The 15,863-nt window shown below is 32.7% G+C and overlaps 1 protein-coding gene across 1 annotated transcript in view; it reads right to left on the bottom strand.

The window, feature by feature from the left end:
* Nucleotides 1–15,863, bottom strand: part of LOC131197192 (histone deacetylase 9-like) — a 115,878-nt gene that overhangs the window by 38,606 nt on the left and 61,409 nt on the right. The window contains exons 3-6 of the mRNA XM_058180935.1: nt 13,963–14,204; nt 12,056–12,203; nt 10,018–10,144; nt 8,595–8,713 (exon numbers count right to left, since the gene is read on the bottom strand). Coding sequence (XP_058036918.1) covers nt 8,595–8,713; nt 10,018–10,144; nt 12,056–12,203; nt 13,963–14,204 — 636 coding nt within the window. The remainder of the gene's footprint in view (nt 1–8,594; nt 8,714–10,017; nt 10,145–12,055; nt 12,204–13,962; nt 14,205–15,863) is intronic.

The raw sequence follows: 15,863 nt of genomic DNA on the forward strand, positions 1-15,863 counted from the left end.
TTCTCTGAACTACTCAACATTTCTGCTACCGGTTCGCCAGGACTGGTCAGAACCTGCTGAAACCCACTTCTGATCTATCCCATTACTTTATCAGACTGTCAGACTGCAGCTTCCTGAAAAGGAAGAAAATGTTTAAATATCCAGCAAATTCACAATTGTGTGAAGCCTAATATTTTGAGGATTTTTTTCATAAGGTGAGAGATATGATCAATAAATGAGGGTCTGCTTGATATGAAAAAAACAACTAAATATTGTACAAGCACTGAACTAAGGTAGTTGCAATTGTAGACAGACTTTGGCTTCATTCATGCAGAAGGACCCTATGGAAATTTATGCATTTGATTCTCAGTTCTGAAATATTTCACAAGGTGTTTGAACAAAGAAAAGTCTGTTAATGTCACTATGTCACTTTCAATATATCTTATCATTTTAATATCAATTTTAAATTGCAGTTTGTCCCTCATTGTGTTATCTACCTGAATCACTCCAGTTGTGCATATAGAACTCATCAAACTGTCTGGCAGCATTACTGGAGAGTTCCAAATTGGAGACAGTTGCCCTAATTTATTTGTATTACTGACTTATAAAATAAAAGTTTATAAAGTTAATAATCAGTAATCAATTTATAAAACTTCAATAAGTGAACTTTTATAAATGATAAAGCAGCAGAATTCACATACTATTCTAAAGCTGAAGACTGACTTTGATGCAATATTAAAATTTTGAAAAAAGAATTTTTCAAAAATCTGATGTCATATTTGGGGACAATTTGAATTTCATTAACCTGTTTTGTCCAGTGATTCATCTCTTCCTCTACACCTTAATATATTCTGCAATTTCACTACTGTCTGCCCTCATTAACTTTCCAAGATGGAGTCACCTGATACCTAACGAATTTTCCTGTATTCACAGAATCTATTTACTCCAACTAAGCTTCAGGTTATTTAGAAATAGTTGGGAGACAACTTATTTCCCCAGGTTGATTCCCTATCTTTCAATTTAGTTATATAACAGAATTTCTTTTTCTATCTGTACAGACAGTTCAAATGTAGGCAACATTGATTAAATTGATTGATATTCCAAGCAGACGGGAATTTCACAAGCGTTCGAACTTTGATGTAGAATCAGCACGGCAAGTACCGACTCCCTTTTTGAAATTTGAAACCTTTCTTTGTCTTTGATTAATTGACTTTTAAAATGGCGTCTAAAAGTGAAAGTAAAAATTTTTTAGTACGATGAAGCAGCGTTACTTGTGGATTGTTACAAACGGAGTTTTTTTATACTGAAAGGAGGGAAGGAGAGTTATTAAGTTTGAATTCCTGATTCTTTTGAAGACAGAATGGCAGCTAAACCTTTAAAGCCTTCTGGAAGAAGGGGATCTGAACCAAGTCTTGAGGAAATATTGAAAGAACAATTAAAACTTTCTGAAGATAGGCAAAAAGAGATGATGGAGAATTTTAATGCAAAAATAAGAGAAGATATTCTTATGGCAGTTCAAGGACTGAGTAGAAAAATTGAAGGATTGGAAGTGGAAATGCAACAGATCTCTCAGTCAAATAAGCATTTAGAAGATGAAATGAAAGGTGTTCAGAAAAAAGTGGATCAAAATGAAGATCAGGTTGTGATATTACAATATAAACTTATGGAAGGAGCTCTTAGAATTCGTGGTATGCAAGAAGAGCGTGGAGAAGACTTAAGAAAAATTATATCAGAAGCATTGGCTGAATTTATTGAAGCGGACCCCCAAGAGGTAGCTTACCAAATTGATAAAATATATAGAGTTAATTCTTGGATTGCAAGACAGAGAAAGCTTCCTCGGGACATTGTGGTTTATTTTGTGAAAAGGACTATGAGAAATCAAATTCTGCAAGTTTCATATCAGACAACTTTAAAAATTGGAGAACAGGAGTTGAAGGTGTTGAAAGAGATTCCTTCAAAGATGTTAAGAGACAGGAAGGAATTTGCTTTTTTTACACAAGAACTTAAAAAACATCAGATTCAATTCAGATGGGAGGTGCCAGTTGGACTGACACTATTCTATCAAGGAAGGAGATATAGAATTGACACTGTTTTAAAGGCAAAGGATTTTCTTTCCACAGTTTTGAAAGTCGAAATAGAAGTGATAGAAAAACTTCAAGAGACTCAAGAAGGCGTGGTGACCCAAGAGCCTTTATTGCTGCCAGTATTAGAGGAACCACAAGAGCAAAGGGTGACAAGAGGAGCCCTTAAGCGTAAAGAAGAGCAACAGTCTCAAAGTAAAAGTCAGGATCCCATTATGGAAGCTGTGGGAGGAGCTAGACGGAAGATACCGGAGGAGGAGCTTCCGTTGTCTGCTTCAAAGCTTCAGGAGGCCAGTAATGGCAAATAGAATCTTGTCATGGAATGTTAATGGCTTGAATTCAGCTCAGAAAAGAAGGAAAATATTTCACTACTTGAAACAATTAAAAATGATGTGATTTGTTTGCAAGAGACACATATAAAATTATCAGACCAAAAATATTTAATTAACTCAAAATTGGGTAACCATTTTGTTGCATCAGCTTTGGAAAAGAAGCATGGAATTGTTGTATATATCAGGAAGGATATACCAGCTAAGCTAATTGAGGCAGATATTCAAGGAAGATTTATTGCTATTGAACTGGTGATAGATGCAAAAGACTTTGTTGATAGGTATTTATGCACCTAATCAGCAACAAGAAAAGTTTTACAAAATGTTACATGAGAGGTTGACCCTCTGGGATTATAGTTCGTTTATTTTATTAGGAGACTGGAATGGAGTAATTGATACAAGAAGGATAAGAGAACCTCCTCCAAGAAGATACCTATACATGCAAAATTACCAAAATCCTTTTTGAAATGATGGAAGACTTTGAGTTTAGAGATATATGGAGGTTACGGAATCCAGATGAGAGAGATTTTACTTTTTTCTGATAGGCATCAATCTTTTCACGCATTGATTTTATTTTAATTTCTAATGACTTGCTTTCTAGGGTGAAGAAAACGAAGATATTTCGAGGTGTTTAACTGACCATAGCCCAGTATGGATGGAATTATTACAAGGGAAAAAAGGTGGTAGAACATGGAGGTTGAATGAAAATCTGTTTAGATATGAGGATAATGTAACTTATTGTAAGAAACAGTTAAAAGAATTTCTTGATTTTAATATGTACAAAGGGACACCTATAGGAACTGTGTGGGAAGCGAGCAAAGCGTTTATTAGAGGATATTGATTTATTTGGACAACAGGCAAAGGAATAATAAACAAAGGCAGCGAGATATTTGGAAGAAGACATTCAAAGGAAGCAACAGTTATTAATTCAAAACCCACAAGATCATAAACTTAAAGAGGCTATAAAAATATTACAGAGTCAATTTAATATGTTAATGGCAGACCAGGTGGCAACGAATATACAATATGCTAAACATAATACCTTTTGTAATGCAAATAAACCTGGGAGATGGTTGGCATATAATTTAAGGAAGAAACAGAAAGCACGTGTCATACAAAAAATAGAATATAAAGGTAAAGAGATATCAACAGGATAAAATTAAAAGGCATTCTCAGAATTTTATACTGCACTATATGCAAAAGACAAAATATTGGATAGGGACATTTATGATTATTTGAAAGATTATAAGGTGAATATTCTAACATTAGAACAGAGGAGGAGCTGAACCGGCCGATAGCTACTGGAGAAATAGTGGAGGCAATTAAACAATTAAAATGGGAAAACCCTGGTACAGATGGTCTTACAGCAACTTATTATAAAAACACAGGATGAAATATTAGGCCCACTTAAAGAATTATTTAATCAGATACAATTAGGAGTGGGAATACCCCGTCATGGAAAACATCTTTTATTTCACTGATACCGAAGAGGAGCAAGACTGCTCTAAACCTGGTAACTATAGGCCGATTTCACTTTTAAATAATGATTATAAGATTTTTGTAAAAATAATAGCAAATAGATTAATGTTAGTTTTACAACAAAGAATTCATACTGATCAATCTGGTTTTATAAAAGGGAGGCAGATGAGGAATAATGTTAGACAGATTATTAATATATTGGAATATTTGGAAAAGAAGAATACTTCAGCAGCACTTATTTTTTTGGATGCAGAGAAAGCCTTTGATCGATTGCATTGGGATTTTTTATTTAAATTAATAGAGAAAATGCAATTTGGAGACTGTTTTATTAGAATAATTAAAGCGATTTATGGAGAGCAAACAGCACAGATTATAGTAAATGGTAGTTTGACAGAAGTTATTAAGATTGCGAAGGAACAAGACAGGGATGTCCCTTATCACCATTATTGTTTGTTTTGACTCTGGAACCATTATTAGATAAAATACGAGAATTAATGAAAATAGAGGGAATTAAGATTAGACAATATGAGTACAAAGTTAGAGCTTTTGCAGATGATGTAGTGGTTACGTTAATGAATCCTATAAATTCAAGTAGATTTTTGTTGGAAGTAATTGATAAATATGGAAAGGTATCAGGATTTAAAATAAATCAGAAAAAACAAAAGTGATAATTAAAAATATGTCTATACAACAGAAACAAAAACTAGAGGAAATGACAGGATTTGAGGTAGTAAAAAGGTTAAATATTTAGGGTCTATATTAGCTCATCGAACAAGAAACTTTATAAGAATAATTATGACTTGCTATGGCAAAAGTTCAGAATGATATGAATGGCTGGAAGAAATTGCAGTTATCCCTATTGGGAAGGATTATGCTATTAAAATGAATGTGTTACCTAGATTTTTGTTTCTGTTCCAGATGATACCTATAATTAAAAAGGATAAAAATTTGGAAGATTGGCAGAGTGGGATTAATAAATTTATATGGCAGGGTAAAAAGGCGAGGTTAAAATGAAAATAATACAGGATTCACGGGAAAGAGGTGGTTTAAGAATGCCTAATTTTAAACTATATTATGAAGCAGTAACCCTTTCAGTAATAAGTGACTGGTTTAACTTAACAGAGGAAAGAATTTTGAATATAGAAGGTTATGACTTGTTATATGGATGGCATGCGTACTTATTTTATGGAAAAAAGTGGATAGGGCTTTTAAGAATCATGTGTTGAGAAGTGCTCTTTATGGTCTGGAATAAATATTCCTATAAATTAGATTATAAGATTCCTATATGGGCGAGCCCTAGACATGCAATAGAGAATATAAATATAGAACAGAAACAGGAAATGATTACATATAAAGAACTTTTGTATGCTGAAGGAGGTAGATTGCAATTAAAATCATTACAGGTATTAAATGAAGAAGGGAGGAATTATACTTGGTTTCAATATGGGCAAATAAGTGCTAGATGGAAAGAAGATCAAAAAATTGGTATAATGCAAAAGGAGGAAAATTTAATAAAGCAAATTAGAAATCAGACCCAGGAGCATATAAAGAGATTGTATAATGTGTTGCTTGAAATAGATTCGTAAAAGGATTTGGTAAAGGATTGTATGATAAAATGGGCACAGAATATTCAGGAACCAATAATGTTGGAAACATGGGAGAAAATTTGGGTTAGAAATGTTAAGTTTACACAAGCACAGAATTTAAGGGAAAATTTTTATAAGATGTTTTATAGATGGCATTTAGATCCCAAAAAATTATCATGTATGTATCCTAATATCCAAGCGAAATGTTGGAGGTGTGATTGTGATGATGCTACATATTTTCATATTTGGTGGACTTGCAAGAAAATTAAGGTCTTTTGGATAAGAATTTGGTGGATTATTCAAAATGTACTGAAGAAGAAGATAAAGTTCCTGCCACAATTTTTCCTTTTGGGAATTATAATGGATTGTACAGGGATTGAGACTAAACTGATTTTGAACTTAATAACAGCAGCAAGACTGTTGATTGGACAATACTGGAAGAAAGAAGAGATACCTACAATAGAAGAATGGATATTGAAAGTTATTAATTTGGCTGAGATGGCTAAAATCTCAGCGTTTTAAAAGACAATACGCAGGAAAGATATTTAATTGAATGGAAAAATGGATTGATTATCTACAAAACAGATATCAGATTAAGAAATATCAGATTGCCTTTGAATAATTAGAAAGTTATTTTATGTAATGGGGAGGGGGTTGGGAGACGAAAAGCTTTGGATGTGGTTATTTGGATTGGACTTTACCTTGTGATTGACCCGGGAAGCCGGGGGTGGGGGAGGGAGGGGGGTGTGTTGTTTTGTTTTTTGGGAGGAGGGGAAAAAGGGGAAAATGTTTTTGTTTTTTTTAAAACTCTTTCAATAAAAAAAAAAAAAAAATGTAGGCAACATTTGCAAACCATCAATTTTGCCTTCTTGGTTACAATTGCCAACCGTACAAAGCAAAGAAGAGAATCAATAGCCAAACTTTTTAAATAATAGACATTCCAACTCATACATTATGCTTTGAATTTGTAATCATGTAATTTGAAATGCATACTTAGAGGTAAGAACAGAGATTCCTTGTTTTCTCAGACAAAACAAAGCCCAGTGCTGATGAAGCAGCTTCTTCAAAATTAGATGAAAAGCCTACACTGATTGGTTAAATCAGAAACCAGTGACACTCACCATTCATAGCTCAAAGAAAAGGATAAGGACGAAAAAACCACTTTTGTGACAAAGGTCAAACATTTGCCAAAAAAGAACCTGCTTCTCTCTTTCCTCCTTACTCTCTGAATGTTTCATGGGACAGCTTTGTCAGGAATGGTCCCATGAGGATGCAGTAGGCTCCAGAATGTCCCCTTTGCCTAAGGGATGCCCTGTAGCCACCCTGATCAGTTTAGGGTCATTTCACTTGTGTCATCCCAATTCCAGTTGTTTTTCCTCTAAAACTGTCAAGTACTTATTAGAAGCTGAATGTGACTATGTTCCTGAGGGCTGAAATTAGTCACCTTCCAATTTAGTATTAGTATCTATTACTTAAACAAAATCTACATAGAATGGCAACCAAATGATAAATTTGTGATGGAAAAAAACATTATTTTCTTTCAAAAATAGTTATTATGTTAACATTCCGCACACAACTGCATTTATTATAGAAGTAGCCAAAATGAAATGAGTTCATTCTTCTTTTCTCTCACCCCTGGGTTTTTAAAAAGAATCTCATAGTTGTGTATTCTCTCTGCAGCTGACGTGCAGTGTGCCCAAATATTTGGAATAATGTATAGAAAACATCTGTTTTTAATTATGCTGTAGCTCATATATAGACAATGAGAATTGAATTAAAGAATATTTTGAAACCCCCATGGAGATGTAAGAGTATTAACAGCTGCAATACAGAACAATACTGTTAAAATGTTTGAAAATGTTTAACTTTACCAATCAACAGTGTTATACCTCTTAAATATTGATAATGCCTTTCAAAGGAATTTTTTAAAATGGGAAAGCAAATTATGCAAGTGCGTGCGCGCGCGCGCGCGCGCACACACACACACACACACACACACACACACCCCTAACATTTTAAAGGATCACCATATTAGAACAAGGGAAAAGCTAATAAAAAGTAGTTTTTAGAAAATCCTTTTAATTCTTTATATTTTTGTATATATAAAGTATTGTTAAAAGGAGAGTTTAAAAAGAATTTCAAAACAGCTATTTAGTCCTGACATTAAGCTTATTAACTGAACAATTTATAAATCTATCAGAAAAAATATTTTTTAGACAATTGAAATATCCACGAACATGATACCTCTTTCACAAATAATTTTTAAATTCTTTGGACCTTGCACATAAGAATGGCACCTCTCTGCTTTTCATTAAAGTAGCTACTTCTTTTTTCAGGCTTACACATCAGTTTGAAAAAAGATCCCCATACTTTAGGAATTGCTTTAATGAGTTGAGTTCTGAAAACCAAAACATACTTTTTTCAAGTTTATGCTGAAACATTGCTTTAATTAATAGCAGAGAGGTGCTGTTCAAAACATTTCTTCCATCATTTTGAACCATATAGGGGCTTCATGCTTTCTATAATTCAATCTATCCTTGAAACTATTAATTTAAAATATAGTAGGTTTTTAATATAACACATTTAATTATTCAGATTCATTCATACATACTATTGCAAAACCGCTCTAAATCTTAAGCACCAATATTTTTCAACAGTAATACATTTTTCAATCGATTAGTGGCTATAGTATTTTCAAAAAAATCATGCAGAGCGAGGGGTAGTAATGGACAAGAATTCTAAACCTCTTAGGCATGAAAGCCAACTGGAAACTTTATGCCATTCATGCTTTCTCAGCCCACCTCACAGAGTTATTTTTTGTGGGGAAAATAGGAGGAAGGTGGAATCTTAAACTTTTTTGCTGCCTTGACCTGATCAAACTATTTAAAAAGTTAGGATAAAATATAATCACCATCCTCCTCCTCCTTCACTACCACTACCAGCACCACCACCACCACCACCACCACATCCTCTACCCATATAATCATAATTAGCAGCTGTTGTGAAAATGGAAAATAACATTCCCATTTAAGATATATGTTTTAGCTAAATTCAAATAAAGTATTACATATTATTATTAGATCAAGTTTCATTTGGTTACAGAATTAAATTGTCATTTAAAATCATTTTAATATGCTCACCAGTTTTGCGGAGTGGAAAGTCATCTTTGGCATCTTGTGCCCCCGGCAATGTGTATTTATATGAAGATGTTCCACAAAGGGGAGGAGAAGCTTGATCCAGTGAGGTATGATGGGAAGCCCTAGAGAAAAGTAGTTAATATACTTAGTAGTTGATTAGTATTACTTATGAATCTACAAATTAGAAATGATTTTACTGCATCATATCTTCAAAATGTCCGGAGACCTAACATTTGTACTCTTCCAATAATTTAGAAGATATAAGTCTGGAGATATGTCCTCTGGAAAAAGAAAGTTCCTGTTATCTGATTTTAATTTTATTGTTTTGACTTTTTAAAATCAAAGATTGCATGAAAAGGGAAGACATCTATAAATGTTTTAAATTTTAGCAGCAGGATAAGACTCTCTAAAGGGAGTGGCAGCTTTTCGCTACTGTGTTTCCCTGAAAATAACACCCACCCAGAAGATAAGCCCTACAATGATTTTAGCATGCGACTAATATAAGCACTACTCCAAAAATAAGGCCTGGTTTAGAGCCTGCCTACTCCATGAGAAGTCGGATTGCTTCAGCTACAAGGAGCCTGGCCTAAGGATTCCATCACCCAGGCTTTCTGAAGATTATGGGAACTGCAGTCTGCCACAGATGAAGAGTGAGCCGTGAAGTTGAATGCACCATAAAGCATACTGCGCCCTGAGTGAGGAAGCATTGTGAGGGTGCTGATGTGCAGAAATTCATACTGCGCCTTCCCATTGGAATTCAAGGAGGCTAATCATGTTTTTGAAAAATAAAGGTATGGATTACAATATTGATGATGAATAAAAAGGCAGTTTCCAAAGCCTTCCTCTCCCACCAAATGAAACCTGAGATGCTTCACAGAGTGCCCTGGCCAAAGAGGCCAGTGGACTGCGGCCAGACACTGTTGCCCCCTGCATGCTCATTTACTCCTGTGCATGCATGGGATGGCTGGGCCTTGTGATGAAAAAATAAGACATCCCTTGAAAATAAGCCCTAATGGATTTTGGACCAAAAATAAATATTGGACCAAAATAAATATTAATAAATAAACTCGGTCTTATTTTCAGGGAAACATGATAAATGGGTATTTTGAGATTGGCTCTTGCCCCACATATTACTATTTATGTAAACAGATAATTTATTTCATGCTATAATAGAGAGTTAAAAGAAATCAATATTACTGGTAGTTGACTTTTATATCAAAAGTACTGTATTCATAGGACCTATCTGAACTTACTTTTTTTTAAAAAAAGGCTGCTTTAAGTGACATAGAGGAAAAGTAAGGGACATGCAGTACATCCTCTCTCATCTATACTGAATAACATATGGTTAAATTCATTTTATCCTGATGAAGAATAGTCTTTTTATTTGATACTAAGAAGAGCTTAAGATGCAAAAGAATAAACATACATGTGCCAGAGCTTGGGGCGCCGGCTACTGGAATGATTCTTTCCACTAGATAGTGAGTCTTTTGCCGCTGATTTACTCAGCAGGAACTCTTGAAGTTTCTGCTTCACTTCAGTACTGGCCACTGCTCCTAAAACATACAACATTTTTTTCATAATTCCATTCATATATGCCCATGCATTCCAATGCAGCTTTCTAATTTTGATTGTGGTCCAAATAAGTATCTAATAAAAATATAATATGAGCAATTGTGAGCAATTAATATGAGCAATTACTATGGCAGAACAAAATAAAATAATAAAAAGAAACACGTTGTATAGCATATCTTTGATAGCACATTGCTATCAAATTGTATAGCATATCTTTTAGCTTCACTGAAACCAAGTAATACAATAAAGGGAAATAAAACCAATGTGTGTAATAATTAATGGAAATGGACTAATAAGGAATTCCAAATTCAAATCTGATTTCAACTATGGTACCCCAATGGCTAATTTTAGATCAGTTTTAGGGTTGTAGGGAAAAACTGAAGAAAAAGTACAATATATTCCATCCTGAACACCCCTGAAGAAGATATATTAATCTAACAAATAAACAACATTAGATATTGGCTCCCTCTTGGTTTTGTGATCTGAACACAGGTGAAAGCAGATATTTTCTAACATTAAAGGTTTCAAGCATTTTCAACTGGAATTGTTTTATGCTGCTATTGCCTTTTTCTTTTTAACCATAACAGATCTCTTCAACTTACTTAAATTAGAGGAGCAACCTATTGCAAGAAGACAATATTTGGCCTTATCACCACCTATTTCCAAATGTGAGGCAAACTGCATCTATTTCCACATTCAATTCCCACCGTGTAAAAAATATGCAAAATTTTAATGTCCCGCCCCCCACAAATGATATCACTGGAAGCACTCTGAGAGGCTAAAAAAATATTTTTAAAAACATGGTATCTACATAATAAATATTTCCCACCCTTGTTTTAAACTCTATAGCAAGATGTTGATTACTCTAGAATAAAACTCCACACTATGTTCTAATAGTTTTTCTGTAATGTCTATAAAGGTATGATTTTAATCAGTTTTAGTTTGCAACTGATGAATTGTGCAATATTCATAACTAATATTTTTTGTGGAAATACTGTATGTAATATACTGATTATGAACCAAATCCCTAATAAAGACCAAAGAATGGTTTCATATATCATTACTTTCAAGGTCTAATTCTTTATATTAAAGAGCAATAAGCATGCATTAGGCTAACCAATACTGCTATAGTCACAACAAATGAAAGTATGAAGTATATGTTATTATAAGTTTAATATAAACAAAGAGGGCATACTCTGAAATATGTGTTTTATTGTTATAAGTGAAGTAGCACAGAAGAAGAATCTTCTTTCAAAATCCATCATTTAATATTATGCTACTGCTAAATTTATACAATTCTCCTCTGAAATGAAAGCATATAGAAAGATTACAATAAAATTATCAATGTTTCCTTGATATTGGCACACAATGCAATATCAATGAGAAATTCCAGAGGGAAAATGAAGGTATCTGATGTTATAATTTGTTTCCTTCTATAAGTAGCATTTTGAAATACTGAAATATTTGGCCTTTACTTCCATTCCCTTTGTGAGCAGACTTATATGCATCTATCTCCCCCTAGTGAGTATCATATTCCAGTAATGTCTTTCTTTTAGACTTTATTTGCCTTAAAACCACAGAAAAACAGAGCTGTGTTATTAAAAGCCAAAAGAACTAAATTATGGAACTGAAACAATAGAAGGAATATTTCATGTCCTCTCTAATCTGTGCAGAATATACCTCCCTATTTATGTGCACGTTATAATGGAAATACAATAAAATAAAGCTAAAATATAGAATAAGATTATTCTATATTTTTAGAGAATTATATATTTAGTCTGTATACAATTTTATTGTCAGGCCATATCTTTATAAAGGGGGATAATGAAGGTTGATGGGAGAAGTATACAAAACTTAGATATCCTCTTTTAGCCTGATTGAACAGATCTTACTTTCTCGGCTTCTTTCTCGGCTTTTGATTGGCGGGCACTGCTCCCTGCGATGTCTCTCCAATTCCTGTTCTTGCCTCTGTTGTTCAAGTTTCTGTTCTTTTTCAAGAAGTTCCTGTTGATGCTTAATGGCTAAGAGTTCCTTTTGTAACTTGTAAAAAAGACAAAGTCATGAGAATGTGAAGTTTTTATGGTAGCCTTGGTCATAATAAGGGCTTCACAAACTGTGTGAATATAAAAAAGTAGCTCTTAGAATTCACAAGCTAGAATAGCGAAAGCTACAATTCTGGAAGCTGATCCATACATTTGGAGAAATCTGTGCTATAATATTTAAAATGTTAGAAAATACAATTCTATTCTACTCCATTTTGGCATTGATTTGTAAATATTTTCATTAAAAGATCACATGAAATAAGTGCAAAATTTTTGAACACGCTATTCTAATTTCTGCTTTCCTTTTTGCAATAAATGTATCTAATCTATTTCTATATGAAATTTATGTCTACGTTTTTGTATTTGGATCCAAAAACTGAACAACAAAGTTCATGAAATGCAAAAACAAAATAGTTATTGTGTTCCAATTAATTGGAAAATGTGATCTTTACAAATGTAAATCAAACTATTTATAATAAATTAAATAAATGTTCTATTCCAGATAAAAATAATTCTCTTGAAAATAAAGAAACTAAGTTATCAACAGTTAAGGTTTAGTTCCATCTGAACTAAAACAATTTCAATTACTACTAGATGGTAGCAAAGAATTACTCTTCCTGAATTTGTTTGATACCATCTAGTGGTAATCTAGATATTATAATTCCCTAGTAATAGCTAACTCATTCCACTTATATCAAGAAAAATTATGGCTAGATAGTATTCTTGTTTATAGTCAGTTATTTAACAGATTTTAGAATGATATTTTTTATATAAAAGGTATCAGTCATAACAAAAAATAAATTCAGACAGGTGACAGCCATAATTTTCTTTTTTATTAAGGGGTTTCCAGTTTCTGACTGAATCTCTCTTAAAAATTGAATCTCTTGTAAAAATTGTATATCTATGATAAACTCACTTTCCTGGTGGGCTAGTTTTCAAACAAGATCTTTAACCCGAGAAACCTTATTGTGCTGCTTTTTTTCTCATTTGCTATATTGCCAGCATTCAATTTGTTCATTACATTATAAGTAAAGGATAGTTTTCATATCCAAACTTAATCCTGATACATTATGACAACCAAACAGAAGCGTGGAATTAAAAATAAATAAATAAGACTAATCAAGTTTCTTAGAATGCATAAACTAAAACCACATCATATTAAATTATTTAGCACCAAAAAAATTACATTTATTATATTCATTTTAATGATCAATGATTGTATAATAATCATTTATTCCAAATACAGCAAACATTTTCAAACATAAAAGCATATAGATAAAGGTAATCTGATAGCTGAATAATACTAAATAATTCTGATATTTAGAAAAATAGGATCTCAAAATTTAATTCAAAATCTAAGCTCTTTAAAAATTGTGCTGAATTTTGGAAAGTGCTGTTCAAAGAACCAGTCCTTATATTTTAACTGGCCATCTGATTCCATTTATAAGTTCTTCTGAGAGAGACATAACAGTATATAGTACTTTTTAAGCAGATCAGTATCTTCCGAAAGTACTCTCAAATTTGCTGACTTTGTCTTCCGACAGTTTGTTTTGCGGTAATTGCAAATAGCTATTCTTATATGTATATCTGCATTTAAGTGAGAGGCAGATAGATATGGCAGAGTGAGGAACTAATATAAATGTTCATCACATACCATGTTGATGTACAAGAGAAATAACTCTACTGCTATTCAATTTTTACAGTAAACAACCCCTCCCCTCTTCAGATACACAATGAAGAGGGAAAAAAATTACTACCTTTATGTGCTCTTGGATCTGTGCTTGGTGCTGTCGTGTCAGGTTCTCATGCTGTTTCTGAAATTCTGCTATCAAAAGCTGTTTCTGAATCTGCTGCTGATGTTGAATCAGGATTAATTCCTGTTGTAACTGCTTTTCCTGCATCAAGGGATCCATCATGGGTGCCATCATTCTGATATCAGTTCGCAAATCTAACGGTCTGACTTGTTCTAATCCAAGAGGAATTTCTGATTTCACATCCACTAATATATATATAAAAAAAGTAGGGAAATAGATTTAAATTTTATGCATATATGAAATGAAGATTTTGTTTCCTCTCTACTTAAATAGTTGTTGTCTTCTCTGGCCTCTTGATAATACTGTAAGACTGGAAATTATCATCAACAGAGTCTTTTAACTTTCCGAAGTAAATTTTGATAGAATTTGTTGTCACAGATTTTAGTTAAAACTCCAAAGCTCTTCTACCTTCGTTAAACTAATTTATAATTAATATGCTATGGAAAGAAAAAAAAATAACTGCTGCTGATTTTAAGTGATGCTTATAAATCATGTCATTTGATGCTTGTTATCATAAATTAAATACCGTACTTTTCATAATATGAGGCAATCCAGATTTCAATATCAAATATCAAGGGAGAGAGGATAGTTTATATGTGAACCACATTTCGTTCTACAATCTGAATCTTCTGATTAAAAAATTTATAGGTTTTGTTTTGGTTTTAAATTTAGAGAAGGTTGTTAAAGAAAATAGAATATTAAATATGAAAGTATCCACCATCACTCCCTGGAAATTGTTTCATTCATTTAATATTATATTCTTCTGCTTATGCATTACATTTTTGTTTGCAATATTCGTTATGAAATTGGTAATTGATTAATTGGTAAATATCAGAAAAAAAGATTTAGGAAGCAATTTAGGAAGCAATTCATATGTTTTTATGTAATATTTTGCAGAACTAGATAAAAACTTTGTTATTTAAATATTATGACTAATAATGAAACTATAAGAGGCAGTTTATATATGGTACAAAAGTATACTTTATAAATACAGTACTTGTAAAGCTGAGGACATTCACAAAGCATGTTTAATGAATCCCCAATGACATTCATAGGAATGTAAATGTATCTGTGTTTTTAACACATTTCTGATATGAATTTGTAAATTACATAATTTTCATGTTTGTCATGTTATGAATTCAGCATGTCATTTATCTTGTATTAATTAAGGTATCATTTATCTTGTATTATTGTATTTATCATTTACCCTTCATCCCTTGTAGAGATTCATGAATATATGAATCTATCTTAGACCACTAGGACATCTAATTCCTTATACTGTATGGATTTACAGCAGTTCTTTCTTGTTGGATAGAAATACCAGGGCCAGAGGGTAAAAACCGAACAAATGAAATATAAATCTTCATTTCCTTTACTCAACTATACTGACATTCCTGCCAAACTAATTTGCTACTTTTGGGCATTCCAACAGAAAGGCCATAGCTCTAAAAGTTTTTTTAAAAATTTGTCCCATTTATAGAAAGACAAGAAATTATGAAATATTTAGAAGATTTGATGAACTAATGGTTCTTCTTATTAGAGATGGCCATGGTGTCAGATATAGCTATTAGCAGTATCCTTTTGTAATTGTATACCTTTGGGATTACCAATTACTGCTTAGTAGGATGGCCGTATATTGGTTACCATGCTGTACTTTATAGCAAAATGTTGTTGTTGTTTGTTGCGAAGTCGTGTCCGACCCATTGCGACCCCATGGACAACCTTCCTCCAGGCCTTCCTGTCCTCTACCATCCTCTGTAGTCCATTTAAACTCATTATATTTATAGCAAAATATAACTTAATAATGTCATGTAAAATATGCAGCTATTGTTACATTGTAGCAT

This window comes from Ahaetulla prasina, chromosome 4, assembly GCF_028640845.1.
Source record: "Ahaetulla prasina isolate Xishuangbanna chromosome 4, ASM2864084v1, whole genome shotgun sequence".
NCBI lineage: Eukaryota > Metazoa > Chordata > Lepidosauria > Squamata > Colubridae > Ahaetulla > Ahaetulla prasina.